The sequence below is a fragment of the Miniopterus schreibersii genome (assembly GCF_964146895.1).
Source record: "Miniopterus schreibersii genome assembly, chromosome: 21".
NCBI lineage: Eukaryota > Metazoa > Chordata > Mammalia > Chiroptera > Miniopteridae > Miniopterus > Miniopterus schreibersii.
The window spans coordinates 485,348-506,717 of NC_138123.1; the positions used below are offsets into that span (position 1 = coordinate 485,348).

Sequence of the window (21,370 nt, forward strand, 5' to 3'; positions counted from 1 at the left end):
GGGAGGCTGCCGCCTCCAGCCAACAGTCCAGCACCTGCCGCGCGCCCGGCGGAGGAGCCGCGGTCCTCAAGCAGCCGGGGGTCGCTCCCGAGCCCGCCCCGCTCCATCCCCGCCGGCCCGCCCCCGCCCTCCGCGGCCTCCCCGTCGCCTCGGCCCCCCGCAAGGACCGAAGCCGCTCTGCCAAGATGTCCAAGGTAGCCAAGTATCGCCGGCAGGTGAGCGAGGACCCCGATATCGACAGCCTGCTGTCCACCCTGTCTCCGGAGGAGATGGAGGAGCTGGAGAAGGAGCTGGACGTGGACCCCGACAGCAGCATCCCCGTGGGTCTGCGGCAGCGGAACCAGACGGAGAAGCAGTCCACCGGCGCCTACAACCGGGAAGCCATGCTCAGCTTCTGCGAGAAGGAGACCAAGAAGCTCATCCAGAGGGAGCGGTCCGTGGACGTGAGTGAGCGGGGGGCCGGCGGGGGGCGGGCGGAGGGAGGGAGACCCCCGTGCATCAGCTCGGGGCCTGGCGTTGACTGCTTCAGGCGACCCGGTGCCCCTAGCTGGCGGTGGGGCTCTCGCCCCAGTTTCTGGTAGGGGCAGGAGTGTGCCGTGCCGGCGGGAACAGCATCCCAGGGTCGGGGGGCTGCGGGCGGGCGGGCGGGGAGGAGCCGGGGGCCCTGGAGCCTGTGGGCTCCTCAGGCTGCCCATCGGACTCGAGCGGGAGGAAGGGCAGCGATGCGCCCGCCGGGAAGGGAGCACTAAGTGCTCCCTGCAGAGAAGGGTCATTTTTGGGCCCGCAGGAGGAGGCTGGGGGCCAGTGGGCTCCCCACGGCCCTGGGAGCCGGAGCGAGGGGGGAGGGGTGGCTTCAGCGTCACCCCCGGGTGGGGGCTGCTCCTTCTGGAGGAGCCTCTCGAGGGGGCAGCCCTCCTGCCTCCCGCAGTCAGCATCTCGACCACAGGCCAGGCCCCTTTGCTGGGCTGGGACGGTGGTTCCCAGCAGCCTCCGCCCAGGAGGGGCGGGCGAGGGCTCGGGAAGGGAGCCAAGCCTGCTCCCCTGGTCATCAGTTTCCCACCGTGGGCTCCTTTGTGAGCTTTTCTGGGACAAACCAGAGTCGCTCCACCTGGGAGGGACCTGGCCCCCCGTCCTGGTGGAGACCGGGTAGCAGGAAGCCGGTCGGCTCCGAGTCTCGCCCCGGTTCTCCCCTCACACCTGCCGGCCCGGCCTTCACACACTGTCCACGACTTGGGAGCCCTGGAGAGAAAAGTTCGGAGGCCTCCTTTCTTGTCCTTAGTTTTACTCCCGTGGAAACCGAGGCCCAGGGCTTCAGGTGACAGGCGTGTCCTCACGGAGGAAATGAGAAGGGCGGTGTCTTCATGTGAAGCGTCTGTCTGGGCGTGAGGCCGGCCGACACTGGCCACAGCCCTGGCTCCTCGAGCGTAGGGGGGGGGAGAGTGGGGAAAAGGGGGCGAGGGAAGGGAGGGAGAGGACCTGGGGTTGTCGTGGAAACTAAAGGGGTCAAGGGCAAGGATGTGACATACGGGCCCAGAGCGGGCGTGTGGTCAGCACTGAGAAGCCGCAGCGGTGGGACCACTAACTCACTGGAGTGGAGACCCAGAAGCTGGGGGAGCGAAAAGCAGACCCCAGGGGGCCCTCCCCCCCCGTGAGTCTCCAGAGTAAACACTAAACACGCAGACCCAGGGGGTTGGGGCAGGGAGGGGGGCCCCCGACCTCACAGACAGAGCGGCAGGGGCCTGAGGCTCTCGCCGCTGGGGCCTGGACCCCAGGTAAGGAGCAGCGAGGCCCCTCCGTCGACTCGGGGGGCGTTTACAGAGACCCTGCCCTGTGCCCAGCACGCTCACCCGTCATTCTGTTAAAGCCTCACGGATCTTGGGAAATAGACACTCTTGTCCCCATTATACAGATGGAGAAACGGGGGCGCAGGGAGGTCGAATGACAACCCCGAGGTCACAGCGTGAAAGCTCCTGCCTGGCTGAGGGCTGGTCCTCCCGTCCCCGCCACACGCCCTGCCCAGAGCCTGTCCTCGACGTGGGCTCGCGGGGCACCTACGGAGCCAGCCCTGCGGGGCTGCACGTCCGAGTCTTGCCGTAGGAGCAGTGGCTGTGACAGGCTGGTCCCTGTCCCCCCGACTAGGAGCTGAACCGTTAACCCCGGTGTGCATTAGAAATTAAAACTGTGGATTAGGGATGTAACCTATTAAACCCAGGTGTGCCTTGGGGATTAACACTACTAACTAACACCAGGTGTGACTTAGGGAAAGCAAGTCCTGCCCAGATATCCGAGGATATTAAGGAATTTTGGTTAATTCCTCGTAGGTGGGGTAATGCTACCTTGAGAAGGACCTTTATCTTTTAGGCAAGAATATGTGGAGAACTGATGGGATTAGGGAATGTGCTTTAAAACAAATTCCCTAATCTGATTCCCTAACCTGACCCTCCGGGTGGGTCAGGACCAGCACCCTATGGGAGCCTCCACCTCCACGGGGCTGGGGCTGGGGCTGGGGCTGGGGCTGGGGCTGGGGCTGGGGCTGGGGCTGGGGCTGGGGCTGGGGCTGGACCGCCCTGTCCTGAAGGCACCTCAGCACCTTGTCACCTCGGTTTTCTTCCCGGACCTGCGCTTGTGGGGCGGATGTTAGCAGGGGGTCAAGGTGAGGCGGGGTGGGGCTTGGCAGAGCCGACCCCTGGCCTCCCTCCCTCCCGTTAAAGGGGCAGAGCTCTCAGGTAGAAGACAAACCCCCGGGGCAGGTGTGCAGCCCTAGGTGCCGTGAAACCCTGTCCCTGGCTCAGGTTTCAGGAACCGGATCCCCAGTGGGTCAGCTCGTGTGTCCTGTTTCCTTCCCTAGTGGGAGAGAAAGCCCACAGCCCGCCTCCCGGGCCTCCCCCTGCCAGCAGGGCTGGGGACTGGCACCTCTTCAGCCTGGAGCAGGGCGGGGGGGGGGCTCTTTTAGGTTCTCCCTGGGGGTGACCTCGAGCTCACAGAAGCACCCACGGGCCCAGCCTCCTGACCGCCCCTGCGCTCTCCGGCCTGCACAGCTTCAGCACCGCCTCCGCCTCCCCACCTGCCCCAGGTCACGGCCCAGTGTCCAGGAATCTGCGCAGGGATGGGGGATGCGGGGAGGCCTCCCTAGGCCCCAGCCCTAACCCTCAGGCTGCCCTTTGCAGGGGGCTGGGCCCTGTCTGCAGGGCACTGGGCAGCACAGCCTTGATTAAGGGGATTAACCCTGACTGGTACATGCCCAAAATAGCCCTGGAGGCCTGCGGAGAGGGCAGAGGAGGTGGTGGGGCCTGTTCCGTTGCCCCGGGAGGCAGAAGCAGGTGCCCAGCGAGGCTTAGACACGTGGCGGAGGCTCCCTGGGGTGTGAAAGCTGCCTCCACCCGGGGCCCGAGAAAGCGACCGGCCGTTTCTTTGGCGAGGTGGCGGGGACCCCAGTCGTTCTTGCCCGCACGCTGTAAGCGTCCCCCTGTACGTAAAGGACACTTAATTCAGGGAGTTTGGGGCAGTGCAGTGGGGACAGTGGGGACGACGGTCTGCTGGTCGGGGCTAAGAGAGGGAGGCAGGACAGGTGGACACTCAGGAAAGGGCTCGAAGCGAGGGGGCTGTGGGTGGCCAGGGGCCCGGCGTGCGTCCCACTGACCGGGGGAGGCTGCGGCCTGCATCTCGCAGGCGGGGGCTTTGGGTAGGTCACCGAGGGCACCAGCAGAGCTGTCTCAGGAACGTGGCCCCGCGGGGCTCAGTCGCGTCCCCGTCAGGCGGGAAGGGCCGCATCCACCCGAGGGTTTCTCTGGGGCTGAAATCGGCGACGTGCTGGAGGTGGGGCACGTTCTGCAGGCTTTATACCCGTGTGTGTGCCCGGTCAACATTTTTTTTTTTTTTAATCTCTCATGAAGTTAGAAAAATAAGTCGGTGGGATGAGGGAGGGGGAAGGGGAGGGATAGGGCGAGGAGCTAACTCAGGGGATCTCATTGCTACCCCCGGGCCCCCTCGCCTGGTTTATTTTCTGCCCCGGGCTCCAGGGCCCCCCAGAGCAAATTCTCCTGTGCACACCTCTGCGGAAAGCAGGGCTGCTTTGGCAGGACTCCGCTCCATCTGTCCCCGGGTCCGCTGCAGACAGGCCAGCCTGAGCCCAGCCGGTCGCCAGGACGCTGTTTACTAACAGCTGGGAGGGAGCCTCCTGCTCCGCACCCTCCCCCTCCCGCCCCCCACCTGCCTCCCCCTCGAGGGCCCAGGGGCTCCTCAGCTTGTCACTTACCAGCCCCCCCCCCTCCCCGGGGCCAGCGGGCCCCCTGCCCCTGAGACGGCTGAGCAGGGAGAGGCGGGGTGGGGGGCAGAACCCACGTGAGGCTCTGGTGCAGAAGGAACTCGGCCTGCCTGCCGCTCAGAACAGTTTCCTCACCTGCAAACAGGCCCAGTGCGGTCGGGCGCCAACGTTTGAAGGTCTAACTTAGTGAGTTGCCAACAGTAGGCTTTTAGTTAAGGGGCTGCCACCACCATTTCCCGTGAAGCCGTCTTTGAGGGAACCGGGGGCGGTCAGCCCCTGAACGCGTCCCGCCTCTGTCCTCCTGACCCTCTGTCAAGAGCTGACACTCGGCTGAGGGCCGGTCGGACCCTCTGCCAGGACCGACTTTCTCGAGGGTGGTGGCGGAGAGGCCCCCCCGCTCCCCGGCCTCCTCCCGGCCTTAGCCGGCCGCTCCCCGCGAGGACACAACTCATGTCCCCATTGAGCTCCTGTCTGACTTGGGTCATTCGCAGCCTCAATTCTCATGCTTGGCCCCCACCTGGACGAGACCGAGCTTGCGGCGCATGTACCCCGACTCCCAGCTGCCGGCCACACCTGGACGAGTGGCGCTGGGGGCCAGGGCCGCCCGCCACACCTCCGCCTCCACCCCTTGTCTCAGGAGGCAGCCCTTCCTTCCCTCCAGCCTCCTGGCCCCCGTCTCTGTTTTCACCCTCGGCAGGCGGCCTCGTGTCCTGTTTCACTGAGAAACCTGAAGCCCTCAGGTGCGGACGCCTTCCAGTTCCTCTCCTGCCGCCCGAACACTGAAAGCTTCCCCGCTGCAGGCTCCCCGCTTCCCTGTCCCACGGACAGACACCCCCCACCCCAGGTCCTCACCTCCCAGGTCCCAGCCCCGCCCGCTGACGTCCCCTCGGCAGGTCTCCCGGGGCCTCCCTCTTGCTCTACTGGGGCTCAGGCTCCTCACTGCTCTCGCCTCCCAGGTGCTGGGACACCCGCTCCCCTGGCTTCCGTCTGCCTCTAGCTGTTCCTCCCTCGGCTCCTCTGAGCAGCTCCCGTGTGGCACGAAATGCCGATGCTCTCCAGGGCCCTGCGCTCCAGCCCCACTGCCCAGCTGCCCCCCGCGTGCTCCCCCACCTCTGCCCCCCGCGTGAGCCCCCATCTCTGCCCCCCGCGTGCTCCCCATCTCTGCCCCCCCCGTGTGCTCCCCATCTCTCCCCCCCCGCGTGCTCCCCATCTCTGCCCCCCGCGTGCTCCCCATCTCTCCCCCCCGCGTGCTCCCCATCTCTGCCCCCCCCGCGTGCTCCCCATCTCTGCCCCCCGCGTGCTCCCCATCTCTGCCCCCCGCGTGCGCCCCCATCTCTGCCCCCCCCGCGTGCTCCCCATCTCTGCCCCCCGCGTGCTCCCCCATCTCTCCCCCCCGCGTGCTCCCCATCTCTGCCCCCCGCGTGCTCCCCATCTCTGCCCCCCGCGTGCTCCCCATCTCTGCCCCCCGCGTGCTCCCCCATCTCTCCCCCCCCGCGTGCTCCCCATCTCTGCCCCCGCGTGCTCCCCATCTCTGCCCCCCCGCGTGCTCCCCATCTCTGCCCCCCCCCCCGCGTGCGCCCCCATCTCTGGCCTAGGTCTCTGTTTTGAGCTCCTGATCATTCCCTTGCCTCTTGGGCTCCTCAAGTGTCTCAGATTCATCTAGTCTAAAAATAAATTAGTCCTCATCCCGCCCACCCCGAAGCCCGTCTCCCTCCTGCCTTCTGGCCGCGGAGGGCAGAGGCCACGCAGACTGTAGGTGGGCCTGGCGGGGGCTCCTGCTCCCGGCGTCCGGGCTCTCCCGGCGACTGTGCCCCTGGGGTCTGTCTTCGCCCTCCTCGCTGCTCCCACGGCCTCCCAACGATCTCCCCACCCGTCCCGTCCCGCCCCACGGGGTCCAGCCTCCCAGGGCCCTCGGGCCTTGTTTTCAGACCAGAGCGCCAGGTTGACCCTCTGCCGGCGAAGCCGTCAGTCGCTCCGCGCAGCCTCCAGGGCCAAGTCCGCACCCTTGGCGCTCGCCCGTCTCGCTCCCTCGTGGTACCTTCCCCGCGACCCTGGCTCCCCAGGTTCCCCAGCTTTGTCGGGCTTCCTCGCGCCCCCGCACCTGCCCTGCCCTCAGTCGGGTGATGCGCCCACCTGTGTCCCTTCTCTCGCTTCCTTTTTAAAAAATCCTCCCTTGGGGTCACGTTTATTGATTTTTAGAGAGAGGAAGAGAGAGAGAGAGAGAAACACCAGTGTGAGAGAGAAACATCCATCGGCCGCCTCCCGTATGCACCCCGATCAGGGACCAAACCGCAGCCGGGGTGTGTGCCCTGACGGGGGGTCAACCCCCCGACCTTTCGGTGCACAGGGCGCCGCTCCAGCCCACAGGGCCCTCCTCCCGCTTCTCGAGCCCCAGCGCCCAGCACGTTGTCTCTGCTGCCCCTGTGCCTTCGCCAAGCTGTTGAGGCCAAGGCCGGACGGTCTCCTCTCAGGTGCCCGCGGCGGGCACGGTGCCTGGCGCAGTCAAGGCCGGTGGGGTGAACGCAGGATGAGCTGCAGGTGCCCTTCTTGCCCCACGGGGTTGAACCCACACAGGTTATCGACTCATCTGCACTCTTCTGAGACGTTAGAAAATGAGTCTGTGCCCAAGTCCTCGGCTAAAGGGGGAGCCGGCACGGCCGCCTTTTCTCCAGTTTTGTAAACAACCCGTCGGAGCAGAGCAAAGGCTCGCGCCCTGGGGCCCGGTTGTTGGGCGGCCGGCCCAGTGTGTTCTGGACGGAGCGAGCCTCAGGGCTCCTTTTTAACTCGTTCCATTTTCCTTCCTTCTCTGTTCCTCGCTGTCCCAGCTCTCTGGGGATCTGAGGTTACAGGCTGACATTTCCAGCCTGACTCACTCGAGCTCGCCCGTGATCTCTGGGGCCACAGACATACCCCGGAGAGGGTATTAATAATCGGCCGAGGCCGTCAGTTCCCATCACCCGGGCCCTTCCCTAAAATGCTGGAGAGGTGCGGCCGCTCTGCCTCCAGATCTATAAAACGGACTGTGGCCCCCGAGAGGACTCCCTGCAAGCAGACCCCTTGGGAGCCGGGTGTGGAAGTGTGGGCGTCGGGCTCAGAGGTCTGGACAGACCAGTTCTGCGGTCTGGTCGCGCAGGCGCAGACCTGCCCAACGGCAGCCAGAGCTGAGGCTGGAGCCAGGGCAGGCAGAGCCAAGGGGGAGCAGAGCCGGGACTGGGTCCTGTAGACAAAGGGCCCCCTCTTCTTAGCAGGAGGATCAGCCCCATAGAAAGTTCACCGGGGGACGTCTTTGACAAGGAGCCCTGACGGTGCCGTAACAGGCTCCTGACAGACGGCGCGTTGGCCGGAGGGAGCCGCGCGCGTGTGGTTGTCCTCGGGCTTGTGGCAAAGCCTGTCTCTTACTTTCTAAAACATCCCATTGTCGTCCATTTCCCACGTCCCTAAAAATGCTCCCCAAACACCATTTTCAGCGGATGGCATCAGAGTCCACCGTGCAGCCGGGCTGAGCCATTTGCCTATATTTGGACATTTACAAGGTTCCCAATAAATACACTTCCCAAGGCCCCACACAGACCCGCAGAGCCGGGCTCCTGGCGGTGGCCCTTGGCGCCCATCCCCGGAGAGGGAGCCGGCCAAGCCGATGATAAACAGAGCCCTCAACACCGCGTTCCCCCTGCCGGATGGGGGCGGGGGGGGGGAGACGGGCCCTGGAAATGGAGAGACCGAGGGTCAGGGACAGGGACAGGTGACGCGCAGGGGAGCTCTGCCTGCCGAGGGCACAGAGGGGGGTCCCTGGGAGGGCCCCTGGGCCGAGTGTTGCTGGGCCATTGGGAGGAATCACTGATTTTTAGGTCGGAGAGCGGCCTGGTCGCTGTCTCCGGAAAGAGACACACACTGAAACATCCACACGCGAAGTGCTCCGGCTGGGATTGCACACGGACAAGGCAGGGCCACCAGATGTCGGCACCCAGTGTGGGGCCCCCGTTCAAGGATCATTATAACCGTCTGGAGAGGACCACGCGCGTTAAACAGGCCTCGGGCGAGGGCAGAGGTGGCCGCCGCCCGGTCCCGCGGAGGCCCCTGCAGCCCTTCTGTTCGGGGCAGGCGGGAGGCGCTGAGGGCGTCTCGGGCTCCCGATGCTGCCCAGCAGCCAGGACAGCCTGTTCCCCCTGCCGCCCCCTGGGACCTGCGTGGACCGGCACCCGGGGCTCCTCGCGGTGCTCTGCAGACTTGCTGGGGGAGCGAAGAGCGGCCGCGTGCGTGTCAGGGGCAGATGCTGGAGCGGCTTGTTTGTTTCTACGAAGAGGTTTCCCAGTTTCTCCAAAAATGGGGCCTGCGGCAAGCGTCCCGGGATGAGTCACCAGGCCCCCGGCCAAGCCCTCGGGTCTGCAGAGAGCGGCCCTGACCCCCCATCGCAGAGAAGATCCACCACCCGACCCTCAGGCCTGGAGACGGACAGATGGGTCCTCCAGGACCCGAAACGGCTGGCTCCCTCCACTGGCAGTAACCTGCAGACGCCCTTGAGGGGGGATCAGGGCCTCAGAGGAGCAGACCCTCTGCCCCGGGGGCAGCGAGGACCCCAGGGGACCCCGGAGGTTCCGCAGCTCAGGTGGCCCCCTGCTTATTGCCTCTCTCACAAGAGACCCTGCCTCAGAGACTCGGTGCTCCGAGCACCCCCACAGGGCTCTGGCTGCTGGGACATTGCGTGCAAGAGCCCAGCCCCCCAATGCCGTCTTTTTCAGAGCAGGCTCCCCCCCCCCCCCCCGACAGAAACGCACAGTGTTCGCTCCCGTGGGAGCCGGGTCTCTAGCCCGATGGCACCAGAAAGTGTCCTCCTTTCCCAGGTCACGGGCCACTGGCCTGTTCTTGGCCCCCAGTGCACGGGGAGATGGAGGGGCACCTGGGGGTGAAGTGAGCTGCAGGTTGGGGCGGGACCAGACCCTCGCCCTCCCGCAGCCCAGCACAAACACTCACCACCTGGCACCTGGGAGCTGTGGGTCCCGGCGGCGGTTTCCGTTTATCCCCGGAAGTAGGTAGAGGAGGTTGGGGTGAGCGGACCGAGGTGGCAGGGACCCCCGAGTGCGCCTTGGAGCGAAGGCCCGCACCCCGGCATCCGGACCCAGGCGGGGCTGCAGCACCCGTGAGGGACCCCACGCGTCAGTCGCTCAGACGGGACACGCTGGGTCGGGGGGGAAGCCGGGAGGGCAGGTGGAGTGGACGAGTCAGATCGGGTCCCGTCCCTGCAGGCTGCCGCCGAGGGCCCACCCACGGGGCCGGAAGCAGGGCCTCAGACAGGCCAAAGGAGGGCGTGACCCCGTGTCCGTCCACAGATGGACCGTCACCCACGATGGGGTCGGGCCACACGGCGCCTGAAGAAGGACCGAGTTCTGAATTTATACTTTCTGAGGTGTCCCCACGTAGCAGGTGACACCCTCCCCGTAACAGGACCTAAGACTCGCTCTCCCCCCAAGACCTTCCTCGGCAGCAGGCGTCTCGGCGGTGACCTCGCGGTGACCTGGACGAGTTGTGGGGGCTCCAGCCTTGCCCTGTGGGGGCCCCGAGAGGAGCCGCGAGAGGACCTGGCTGGCGGGCGGCAGGTCTGGGGGCAGCTGCTTAGCCTGAAATGAACTTGACCTCCCAGCTGCTCAGTGCTTGGGGATCAAGTGGAAAGATGGGAACAAAACTGCCATCTCAGGCCTGGCGCTGGCCTCTCCGTCCGCCTCCTCCCAGGCCCAGCTCTGCCCGGCTCCTGGTGGCCACCACGCCTTTGGTTTATTCTAAGCCCGAGGGGGTGAGGCGCCGTCTCCCCGCCTCCCTTTACTTCACTTTTGGCCCCAAACTGAGCGCAGGGGCTCTTTTCACTTGCGTCCATGCCACGCACCGCGGGCAGCCGAGTGGGGAGCGGACGCCCTGCAGGGACGAGGTGAGGAGGGCGGGGTCCGCGGACCTGGGTCTCTATACTCGCGAGTTTGCCCTGCCCATCCCCAGAAGCTCAGTGCCATCCCCAGAGCTGAGGCCTCGGTCTGCAGGCCTCTCCAGGGGACCTCACAGACACGGGGCCCTGGCCGCTGCAGCGCCGCATCCCAGAAAGTCGCCGGGCGGCTGCCGGGAGTGTGGCCCCGGCCCCGGCCCCCTCACAGGAGCAGCAGGGGGAATGGTGGTGACGAGCTGCATGCACCCTGGGGCTGTCATGTCCGCAGGGCCTGCAGCTGAGGTCTGGGGACAGTCCCTGCTCCCAGCATGGAGCCTGAGCTGGGACATTCTGGACACCCCCCCCCAGACAGAAAGCTGCGGGCCCTGAACCCCAATGGCACCACCTGGGCCTGGCTTTGGGGGAGGGGCAAATGCAGTCCCTGTCCTCCTGGGCTCTGCCCCCCCAAGGCAAAGGGGGTCTGGCTGGTCTTGGGGCTGCCCCCAGGAGGCGGGGGTCTGCAGACCCCTCCCTAGCAGACGCCCAGAGCAGCATCCCCTGCAGAGACCACTGCAGCTCGGGCGACAGGACAGGACAGGACAGGAGGAGAGGCCCTCGGTGTGGCCTGAGCTCGCAGGGCACCAGCGGGCTGGCAGCCGGTGCAGCACTGCGGGGGGGCGGGGAGGGCGGGGGGGCTTGCCCTCAGCAAGTTCTGGTTGTTGAGGGCCCTGGGGATGGACAGACGGTGCCCTCTGCCCTCTGGCGGCACAGGTGGTGAGCCTTCCCTCCTCTCTCAGAGGAAGTAGCCCAGGGAGGCCCAGGGCAGGGACACAGGCAGAGAACCACCTCGGGGGCCACCGAGATGCACCCCCAGTTCTGGAAGCCAAGCAGTTGGCCGGACTTTCTCTCAGATAAGGAGGCTGCGGCCCGGCTCCGCTCTGCCGAGGAGCTCACAGAAGTCCCAGCCCCGGGACGGCTCCGTCTCCTTTTAAGGCAACGGAGCTGCGTGCGGCCAGCCCAGCCCAGCCCAGCCCAGCCGCCCCAGCCCCAGCTCCACTCATTCCTGGCTGTTTGGAGGAAACCGTGATTAATCAGACCTCCACCCCCAGCCTGTTTTTCATTAGTTTCTTTTTAAAGGGTTGGCACAGCTCCCCCCAAACAGACACGTGGCAGGTCCCTTGGGGCCGGGATGTACCCTGAGGGGGTGGGGAGGGATCCTGGAGGGAGACGTGGGAGGGTCGAGGGAGGGTTCTGGACAGGAGCCCCGTCCACACGGGCTGGTGAGGCTGGGGGAGGGGGGCCTGGTGCTGGGGTGCAGGGCTCGGGCACCCAGAGGGAGGCTGGGAAGGTCAGAGAAGGTCACACTGACTCTGGGGAGTCAGGTCTGAAGCCCAGTTTTTCTTGAACTTGTGAGTGGAACTGGTTAAGTGTTAATCCCTCCGGATCCCCCGTTTCCTCAAGTGAGGCCTGAGCAGCGTGGGAACCGTGCAGAGGGCACCGCGGCTCTGAGAAGTCCCGTGTGGGCTGCTGCAGCCAGCTGTCACCTCCCAGCTCCTGCGGGGACAGGGACGGCCCCGGGACGAGCCCATCCGAGCATGGGGGTGGGAGGGAGAGGCGCGGGCAGAGCGCAGGCCGCCCTGACCTGGAAGGCCGCCGCTCGGGCTCCTGGCGGCTCTGTGCATCTCCCCGCTTCCCCTTCCTTCAAGTCCAGGTGCGGCCACGTCATGGCCGCGCCCCTCCCAGCCCCGAAGGGGTGCCGAGGGGTCACACCAGCGGCCGGGAGCCAGAGTGAGCGTGAGGGGCTTTCCTCCCCTGCAGCTCCCCGGCCCCGGGCGGGAGGAGGGACGGCACATTCCAAGGGCCTGTCTCACCAGGCCCTGTGCCCCTTGGCCGTCTGTTGTGATTCGAGTGGGGGAGCCAAGGACTTTTGCTGCTAAATAAACCCTGGGGCTGGTCCCCAATGGCCCGTGTTTGTGCTGCAGGTACAGGCTGTTCCTAGACCAGCTCTCCATCCGGCTGCGAGAGTGGGGGCCAGGGGTGGGCTGGAGTCCTCCCCTCTGCCGTGCTCAGCCCCCATCCCCGAGCACCCCTGAAAGACAGAAAGCCTTTCTAACAACCAGGCCCTAGTCTCTTCCTCTTACAAATCTCTGAGGAAGGACATGCCAGCCCCGAGGTCCCAGTTGCTCCGGGGTCTGCGGTAGTTGGTCAGTTGGCTCTCACATCTGCTCTCAGAAGGTCCTGCCTCCCGGCTCCTCCAACGCAGGGAAGCCAGCACTCTCAGGAGAAGAGCCCGGGAGGCGCAGGCCGCTGTCCGGCAGACTCGCCCCCACAGCGCCATTCCTCAGGGCCCACCGGGTCCCACTGGAGTCACAGGACGCTAGGTCCCGAGGTCGGCTGACCTGGCAGGTTCCAGGGCTCCTGGCAGAGAGGTCTGGTCCTCAACAAATATTGGGGATTATCAGAGAGCCACACACACTCAACGCACAGGTGTGTCATCGCTCCTTATTTCAGTGAGATGATGACGTTAGAATGTAGAAGTGCCCTCAATTGGTAGAATAAAATGTGAGCAGTCCTATGTTGGTGCCTCCAACCCCTTTCCCCAATTTGAAAAGGCTCTGGCTGCAGAGGCCCCACGTCTCAGGTGAGGCAGGTGAGGCAGGTTAAGCAGGTGAGGCAGGTGAGGCCCTGGCCTGCAGCCCAGGATGCCGGGGGGCCCAGAAAACTTGGTGATCAAGATGACTCGTATTTTTATGAAATGGTAAAAAATCAAATTCAATGCGAAAAGCCATGATGAACACAAATTAGAAATTGTAAATAAAGACAGGACCAGGATTAATGACTGCTGCTTTTGCCTCGGGTTCCCACACGGCTGAGCGGGGCCCCACCTGGACACAGGCCTTCTACATCCCGGACAGGAAAGGGCAGCACTGGCCCGAGGACGCGGGGGGAGAGCTGCCGTCAGGCGTCACCTGGGGTCCTGGGTCGCGGGTTCCGGGTCTGCCATCGGCCCGTCCCCGCAGCCTGACCCCTCCCTCTCCGTGTCCTCAGTGGTCACAGAAGGGCTCCCCACGCTCGTCCGGTCCACCTCCCTCTCCCCCCAGAGCCAGCCCCTCATGTTTGTTTCTCTCTCCTGAATCCTTAGGAAAGCAAGCACATGGAGACCACGGCGGATGCCAAGAACGGAGAGGAAAAGGGCCGAGACGCCGGCAAAAGGGCCCCGGGCCCCAGGCAGGACCCAGACCTAGGGAGGGAGCCCAGGCGGGGGGCCCTGAAGAAAAGCTTCTCCAGAGACAGAGACGACGCCGAGGGCAAAGGTGCCCCCCAGCCCAAGGAGGAGAAGCTCATCAGGGGCATCGACCGGGGCCGGGTCAGGGCCGCCGTGGACAAGACAGAGGCCGGGGGCAACGGGCGGGGGGGCGGCAGGGCGGCCCCCAGCAAGGAGGAGAGAGGTGGGGACGGGAGCTCTGGTGTGGGGAGGGACAGGGACAGGAAGACAGAGGAGGGGAAGGTGAGAGGAGGGCCTGAGCGCACAGAGGCCGTCGGGAAGGACGAGGCGCTGAGCCGAGGAAGCGGGGGCACAGACACGAGAAAGGAGCAGAGCGTCACACAGGCGGAGCCCCCCAGCCCCCGGGGGCCCGCTGAGGAGAGGAAGGAGGAGAGGAAGACGGAGAGAAAGACGGAGGAGAGGAAGACGGAGGAGAGGAAGACCGAGGAGAGGAAGGAGGAGAGGAAGGAGGAGAGGAAGGAGGAGAGGAAGACCGAGGAGAGGAAGACCGAGGCGGCCGAGAAGCCGGCCCCCGCAGGCCCCGCAGGCCCCGCCAAGCCCGCCGAGGGGCCGGCCCCCGCAGAGGAGGACGCGGCGCCCAGCATCTTCGACGAGCCCCTGGAGAGAGTGAGGAGCAACGACCCCAGCATGACCGAGGTCAACGTCAACAACTCCGACTGCATCACCAACGAGATCCTGGTGCGCTTCGCGGAGGCCCTGGAGTTCAACACCGCGGTCAAGGTGTTCGCCCTGGCCAACACCCGCGCCGACGACCACGTGGCCTTCGCGGTGGCCATCATGCTCAAGGCCAACAAGACCATCACCAGCCTCAACCTGGACTCCAACCACATCACGGGCCGGGGCATCCTGGCCATCTTCCGGGCCCTGCTGCAGAACAGCTCGCTGACCGAGCTGCGCTTCCACAACCAGCGGCACATCTGCGGCGGCAAGACCGAGATGGAGATCGCCAGGCTGCTGCGGGAGAACACCACGCTGCTCAAGCTGGGCTACCACTTCGAGCTGGCCGGGCCCCGCATGACCGTCACCAACCTGCTCAGCCGCAACATGGACAAGCAGCGTCAGAGGCGGCTGCAGGAGCAGCGGCAGGCGCAGGAGGCCGCCCGGGAGAAGACGGGGCTGCTGGAGGTGCCCAAGGTCGGGGCGCTGGCCAAGGGCTCCCCCGGCCCCTCCCCACAGCCCTCTCCCAAGGCCTCGCCCAAGAACTCTCCCCAGAGCGGGGGCGCCCCGGCCGCCCCCCCGCCTCCGCCGCCTCCCCTGGCCCCACCCCTCATGGTAGAGAACCTGAGGAACTCACTCTCGCCGGCCACCCAGAGGAAGATGGGGGACAGGGTGCTCCCCGCGCAGGAGAAGAACTCCCGCGACCAGCTGCTGGCCGCCATCCGCTCCAGCAACCTCAAGCAGCTCAAGAAGGTAAGCGGCGGGGAGGGGACCTGGGAGGGGACCAGCAGGGGGAGCCAGACCGGGCCAGGCTGCAGGCAGGACACGGATGCCCTGGGCCCTCCGGCCGGCTCCTGCCTCCAGGCGGCCACCTCTGCCCTCAGAGGGACTGTCCTTCCTTTAGCCTCTCCCTCCGCTTCACGCCCTCTGGAAGTGACAAGCGGGGCCTGGGCCTCGGGCCTCCTCTCCCCTCCCAGGACCGTCCCCGCCTGACCGGTGTTCTGTCCCCAAGGTGTCTGGGAGATTCAGCCCTCACAGAGGCCCCTGTGATGCACAGTGCCAGGGACCCCACCATCCCAGACCCCCCCCCATGACAGAGGCCATGCCAGCTGGGACTAGACAGCGGGTGAGAGAGGACAGCCCGACTGTAGTCCCAGTGGTCACTATGACGCCCAGCTTCTCCTGAAAGGAGACTGCCCTAGGGCCACACCACCTGTCCATCCCTCAGACCTGCCCGCGGCGTCTGGTCCCAGGAGGAGGGCAGGGCACCTGACCATCCCTCAGACCTGCCCGCGGCGTCTGGTCCCAGGAGGAGGGCAGGGAGGCCCCGGGCAGCCTCCCTGACCCTCGGCTCTGTCCTCACAGGTGGAAGTGCCCAAACTGCTCCAGTAGGACAGGCTGCCGGGCACTGGCCCCCAGGGCAGTGCAGGCCCCGTCCACCCTGCCGACCACTGCCATGTCCCTGGTCCCCGGTCCCCGGTCCCTGAGGCCCGGCCACGCTTTCTCGTCCAAACATTTCCTCTCCACCCGGAGCTGACGTTTCTGGACAAGAAGAGTCCTCTCAGCAGGTCGCGCAGGAGACGGCGCACCGGCGGGACCAGTCAGGGCCCAGCCCCTGCCCTCCAGGGCCAGGATTCAGCCTCTGAGGAGCCCTGGGCGAAGCTGCTGGGCCGGTGTGCGGGGCAGGGGCAGGGGCAGGGGCCGGACCAGGGCCGAGGGAACCCCACCCCCTCCTGGGCTCATCAGAGCGCATGGCTGGGCAGCTGGCCTGGACGGACAGTGCTGGGGGAGGAGAGGGACCGACGGCAGCTGGACCTGAAGGTTTGATGCCAAAGCAGACATTTCCCACACCCACCTGCTGCTGCTGTGCGCGGCCGTGTCTGTTCCCCTTAGATTTTGATAATATATATATATATATACACACAAGCCTTCAGCCGCGAGTGGCCGCGCGCCGCGTCCTGCGCTCAGGGCTGAGGCCCACCCGGCGCCCCGGGCGACTCCCGAGACCCAGGTTCCCGCACGGTCCCCGCCCCCGCAGCGCGCGCTCAGGGTCGGGCCGGGGCGCAGGGCGCGGGGCCGCGTCCCGGAGCCGCCGCCGGGGGCGCGCAGGGCGAGCGCGGCGCCTGCTGCCCATATTAGGCCTGTTCACTCCGTGGCGCTCCCTGTGGCTCGCGGCCAGGCCCTCTGCGGCCACAGGCCCTGCACGTGGGCGCCGCGGCCCCGCTCCCCGCCCGGCTGCGGGCTCCCCGTTCGCGCCCCGCCGCGTGCACCGCGCGCGTCCCGGTTCGGAGGCGGGGCGGGGCCGCGGACACTGGCGGGTGTTCCTGCCTCCGCGGCAGGGAGCAGAGCACTTTCCCCATCTTTGGGGTGCAGGCGGGGTCCCCGCTAGGTCTGGCCAAAAAGGGAGGGCAGGCCAGCCCCGGGAGCAGAGCTCGCGCCCCCGTCCCCGGAGGGGTCCTCGGGCGCCGCTTCCATTCACCCCGCGCCCTGCGCCCGGCTGGGGCCCGGGGCGGCTTCGGCCGACCTGCGACTCCCAGGTGGACGCCGCGTCACCTGCCCTTTGCCATCAAGTTCGGCCTCGAGAGGTCAGCGGGCAGGTCCAGGGTCGCCCCGCGGGAACAGGGGACCCCGCGCCCCGCCCCGCTCCCCCGCCCCCTGCTCTCCGGCCGGGCCGCAGCGCCCCCTCCGAGCCCAAGGCTCCCGCAGACCGGCCTCCTCGGGAGCCCTTCCCAGCAAACTAAAGGCGAGACTGGGCGGGACCGGAGAGCCTCGGGGCACCGGCCGCTCTTCCTCCGCGCCCCGGGCGCCGCCCGGCCGGTGACGTCACCCTCCCGGTGCCCCCAACGGCCGCGGGAGCGCAGCGCCACCTGGTGGCTGGAAGCGCGCAGCTCCCTGCGTGACGTCACCCTCTCCACGCCCCGACGGCCGCGGGAGCGCAGCGCCACCTGGTGGCGGGACGCGCGCAGTTTCCGGCCGTGACGTCACCCTCGCCGCGCCCCGACGGCCGCGGGGGCGCAGCACCCGGGGTGCAAGAGCCGGGAAGGTCTGTCCTGGTCCGCGCCCGCCTTTGACGGGGAAGAAAATGGGGTTCAAAGGGAGCCAATCAACCCCCCGGCTCCTGCGGACGAGGGTGGGTCCCTCGCGCGTCTGCGGCTCAGCTCTGCCCCCGCCGGCCGGGCCGGCCCTGCTGCCCCCGGACGCAGCCCATCAATGTCCCCTTCTCCGTCCCTGCCGCCCAGGCCTCCCCCCAGGGCCCGCTGACACCCTGGGAGGCCCCCCACCCCCCACCTGCCTGGCCTTGGGGGACACCTGGTGTTCAGATCGAGTGCTCCAGGCTGTGCGACAAGAGCCCCCCGCAGCCCGTGAGTGGCAGCGGCCCCGGGGCATGGCCGGCGCGGTGGCCACATGCAGGAGCCCGCGGGGCAAAGCTGGGCTCTGGCTAGGGGCACGGGCGGCGCCAGGTGGGGCCGCAGCGAGGCGCAGGGCCCTGAGGCGGCTGGCGGCACCTTGCACCCCATCGCTCCACTCGGCTCCCGGCCCGGGCCCTCTGAGGAGGGAGGAGGGACGGTTTCACCCTCATGACGCCCACCCTGCCGATGGGCAGAGACCTGGCACCTTCAAGGGGCCCGGTGTGGACCTAAGTGAACCCCGAGCGCCCTGTCGACCCGTCGCAGGGCGGGGCTCTGGCGGGGCAGCTCTAACTTGAGGGGCACCTTCTCCCACCAGGGGCAAAACCCACTCAGAGGCTGTGGTGGTCCTGCCTGAGGGCGGGTGTGGTGGTGCTGTGCCCGGCCCTGTCCCTCTCCCACTCGGGGATGCGGGGCTGGCAGCCGGCAGGGCCAGCTGGGGGCAGCCTTCCCGGAGGGCGACGATGTGACCAACGTGTTACCTCTTTACAGCTTTAATCCGGCAGCCCAGCCTGGGCGGTGGGACAGCCCTGCCCACTTCTGCCAGCTGCTGGCGGAGCCCCGCCCCAGCCCACAGGGGCAAACAGGAGGGATTCTGGGAGCAGAGGGACTACAAGAAACCAGGGGCTGTGACCCACGCTGGCATGCCCTTCCCTGGCCCCCCATAAAAACAGGGCAGCAATCCCAAGCTCCCCACCCGGCCTTCATTCATGGCCAAGTTCCAGCCCAGCTCCTGCCCACTTCCCTGCAGGGCCCAGCACGTGGCTTGGTCAGGGGCCTGGTGAGTGGGGGACCCCCTTCCGCCCAGGGCCAGACGTGGAAACAGGAGAGGGGCACCTGTGGAGGGCCAGCAGACACTGGCTCCTCAGGGTCCCGGGTGGGCTGGTTGTGGTGGCACATAAGGGGGAGGAGCTGAAAGCCAAGGAGACAGGATTAGGGTCCCTGGCACAGGAGCAGTGAAAGTGACCCCACTCCCTGGGGTGCAGGTTGTGGGGAAGAGCCAGCCTGGGGTCTCAGCTCGAGGCAGAGGGAGTCAGAGAGGGACTCAGGGTGGGACAGGCAGGTCCTGGCTCGGGTGGGGGAGGCAGGAGCAGGGGGCTACAGGTTGCTCACTGACCTGCAGGGGGCCCAGCCGGGTTGAGAGGATGCTGGGGAGGACCACTAGGTGGGCACATGAAGCCAGGTGGTGGGGGTGCAGGGCCAGCCTTGGGGTCCCGGGGGTATGGGTACACTGGCTGCACTAGGTAGCTTGTCATTGGAATCTCCTGACCTAGGTGGGGGACAAGAATGAGCACTGAGAGCTCCATGTCTGTGGGGCACCGTCACCTCCTGTGAGCACCACTGGCACCTGCCTGCTGCCCCTACACCTTGCTTGTCAAAGCAGAGCAGGGAGCTGGGTGATGGCCCCAAAGAACACAGCCTGGGGAGTGTCCTACTGGGGCCAGGGCAGCGCAGCTGGGGCTGGTACCTTATCGCCCAGCAGAGCTGCCCCAGCCCTTCCCTCCCACACTGACCACCCAGGTCTGTCACCCACGCACAGCGTCAACTCCCACAACTCCAGACCCCCTGGACTTAGCAGGTGGCCTTGCGTGACCTGCACACCCCCAGCTGACTGGCGGCAGCCCACACGTCTGAATGGCCGCGCGCTGCTGGCCGTGTGCACGGGGGTGTCCACGTGCCCCTGGCAGGCCTCCCGGGGTTAGGTGCCGGCAGGTGGGTGTATACAGGGCTCACACTCTGACCACCTGCGGCCCTCGGCGCTCGAGCCCGGCACTGTCCTACCTGCAAAGGGGCTCTGCAGCTGTTGGCGCCGGCGGGCCAGGTAGCGGCAGGTGCAGAGGAAGCAGCAGAGGGTGGCGGCGACCACGGCCACAAAGAGGATCACGGCGGAGACGACGCCTGCCGTGACCTTGGGACTTGAGAAAGAACAACCCTTTCACCTGGCAGCACCCCCAGGAAGGGTATGCCGGGGACACAGACTGGGCTCCGGGTCCTGGGGGACCTCTCTCGGGAAGGCAGGCTGTGCTGCCGGCCAGGCCGAGGTGCCTGGGGACAGTGTGCCCCTCACCACGGCAGCACGGAGCCCACCGGAAGTTACTAAGCCCCAGCCCCAGCCCCTCAACCACAGCCTCCTCAGGTTTTGTATTAGGGTCCCCTTGGAAAGAGGCCTGGAAACCATGAGTTTGGGCTCTTCACTTTGAGGAAACAAGACCCAGCCACCCAGCTAGTGAGCAGTGTCCCCTCCTCCTGGCCACAGCTCCTTCCCCAATGCTGCCTGGGCCCTGGGGTGGACCCCGCATCTTCCTCCACGGGGCCTGACCCTGATGGGACCGAGGGAGCCCCAGCTGATAGGTAGTTGTCAGCACCAGAGTCCGGATTTTGGCTCAGGATGGGGAGGTGGACAGGGTGGGAAGGAGGAAGAACAGGCTCTGGCGGGCTCCTGGGAGGATGGAGAGGTGAGGGGAGGCCAGCCCACCTGAACCCCAAGCAGCGCTTCTGCTGAAACTCAGAGATGAGCAGGCTCAGGTCCCTGCAGCAGAACCGACGGTGGCAAGTCCCACAGCAGAAGGTGAAGGGCTGGCAGCTAAACCCCGGATGCCAGGAGTCATTCTCATCCAGGTACCCCAGGCAGCTTGTGCCGGCCAGCGCTGTGGGCAGGGTGGGGTGCTCGGGGGCTACCAGGCTGGTCCTCTGGCCTTAGCCCCACCCCATGGTCCCCCCAGGCCCAGTGATCCCACTTCCCTGGTGGTCCACCCCCATGGTTCCCCAACCATGGTCCCTGCTTGTGCAGAAGCAGCAGCAGATGGCGGCGGCAGATGGCCTGTGATCCCTGCCCCAAGGTCCCCACCCCCAGTGGTCCCCACTACCCCTTGTGGTTCCCCCCACTAAGCCCCAACCTGTGGTGGTCCCAAGCCCACTGGAGCCAGCACAGTGAGAGTTGCCCCTTGTCTCCACCCTCAGGATCTCAGCCCTTGACCCCAGGGGTCAGCTGCCCAGAGCCCAGACTCCAGCCTCTCCTTCCTGTCCCCTGCAGACTGTCAGCACCCCCTGGGGACCCCACTCCTGGTTCCCCACCCCTTACCCAGGGGGGCCCCCAGCATCAGGAGGGTGAAGGTCAGGAGTGGCATGGTGGGAACCGGTGCTGTGGGTACCGGAGCTGCTGGGGGCTGCCCTCTGCCAGGCACAGCTGCAGTGGCCAGGCTGACCAGCAGTGACCACGCCCAGGGACCCACCCACTGGCCACACCCCAGCCCCCTAGTCTTGTCCCTTCCTTCTGTGGTGCTCTGGTCTCAGCGCTGTGGACCCATCCCCCTGCTGCACCCAATCCGTGCAGCGGACCCCAGAAGCCCAGATCCTGGTGCCACCTCCCTAGGCCCAGGCACATGGGCCAACCCTGGAGGGGCAGGGTGGACCTTCCCTGTGCCATGTCCAGCCTGGAGTGCCTGGGGGAGGGGAGGGAAGGGGCTGGAAGTCACCCCACCCCCACTCCCAGAACAGAGGCTTCACTGAGAGGCAGCTCAGTGGAGCTTTGTCCCCAGCTGGCCATGCCCACAGCCAAACAGGCTCCCCGAGGCGGCCCCTCCCCCTCCACACGGACACCAGGGAGCCTTGGTGCCCAGGTCCTGCCTCCCTGGGGTCTCCGTGTCACCAGTTCCTTAGGAGGCCCTCTCCTCTCCAAGTGCCCTGCCAGGACCAGGGCTGGGTTCTAACATCCCCAAGCCCATGGACTTGTTCCCTGGTCTCCTGGGACCCCTCCCCCTCTTCCTCCAAGACCCTGGGCAGAGCCTCAGTTCACTGGAGCTTTCATCACAGGACCCTGAAGCCGGGCTGTCCCCCAGCAGCTCTGC

The 21,370-nt window shown here is 66.7% G+C and overlaps 2 protein-coding genes across 2 annotated transcripts; one reads left to right on the forward strand and one right to left on the reverse strand.

The window, feature by feature from the left end:
* Positions 1-9: 9 nt before the first annotated feature.
* LMOD1 (leiomodin 1) lies at positions 10-16,039 on the forward strand. Its single transcript, XM_081124078.1, has 3 exons — positions 10-443; positions 13,315-14,868; positions 15,481-16,039. Exons 1-3 carry the CDS (start codon positions 186-188, stop codon positions 15,505-15,507), a joined length of 1,839 nt encoding a protein of 612 aa, XP_080980204.1. The 5' UTR covers positions 10-185; the 3' UTR covers positions 15,508-16,039.
* A 1,963-nt stretch (positions 16,040-18,002) lies between these two features.
* On the reverse strand, positions 18,003-20,710 carry SHISA4 (shisa family member 4). The gene is made up of 4 exons (XM_081124120.1): positions 20,605-20,710; positions 19,999-20,170; positions 19,305-19,438; positions 18,003-18,792 (listed from the first exon to the last, which is right to left on the reverse strand). Exons 1-4 carry the CDS (start codon positions 20,648-20,650, stop codon positions 18,632-18,634), a joined length of 513 nt encoding a protein of 170 aa, XP_080980246.1. The 5' UTR covers positions 20,651-20,710; the 3' UTR covers positions 18,003-18,631.
* Between the last annotated feature and the right edge of the window lie 660 nt (positions 20,711-21,370).

Bases quoted from the DNA above. Each gene is read 5' to 3' on its own strand.
- LMOD1 (XM_081124078.1), top strand. From the start codon at position 186: ATGTCCAAGGTAGCCAAGTATCGCCGGCAGGTGAGCGAGGACCCCGAT. The intron at 444-13,314 runs GTGAGTGAGCGG...CTGAATCCTTAG, and splicing joins AGAGGGAGCGGTCCGTGGAC to GAAAGCAAGCACATGGAGAC. The intron at 14,869-15,480 runs GTAAGCGGCGGG...CTGTCCTCACAG, and splicing joins ACCTCAAGCAGCTCAAGAAG to GTGGAAGTGCCCAAACTGCT.
- SHISA4 (XM_081124120.1), bottom strand. From the start codon at position 20,650: ATGCCACTCCTGACCTTCACCCTCCTGATGCTGGGGGCCCCCCTGG. The intron at 19,439-19,998 runs GTGGGCTGGCCT...TTCTTTCTCAAG, and splicing joins AAGCGCTGCTTGGGGTTCAG to TCCCAAGGTCACGGCAGGCG. The intron at 18,793-19,304 runs GTAGGACAGTGC...TCCCCCACCTAG, and splicing joins GCTGCAGAGCCCCTTTGCAG to GTCAGGAGATTCCAATGACA.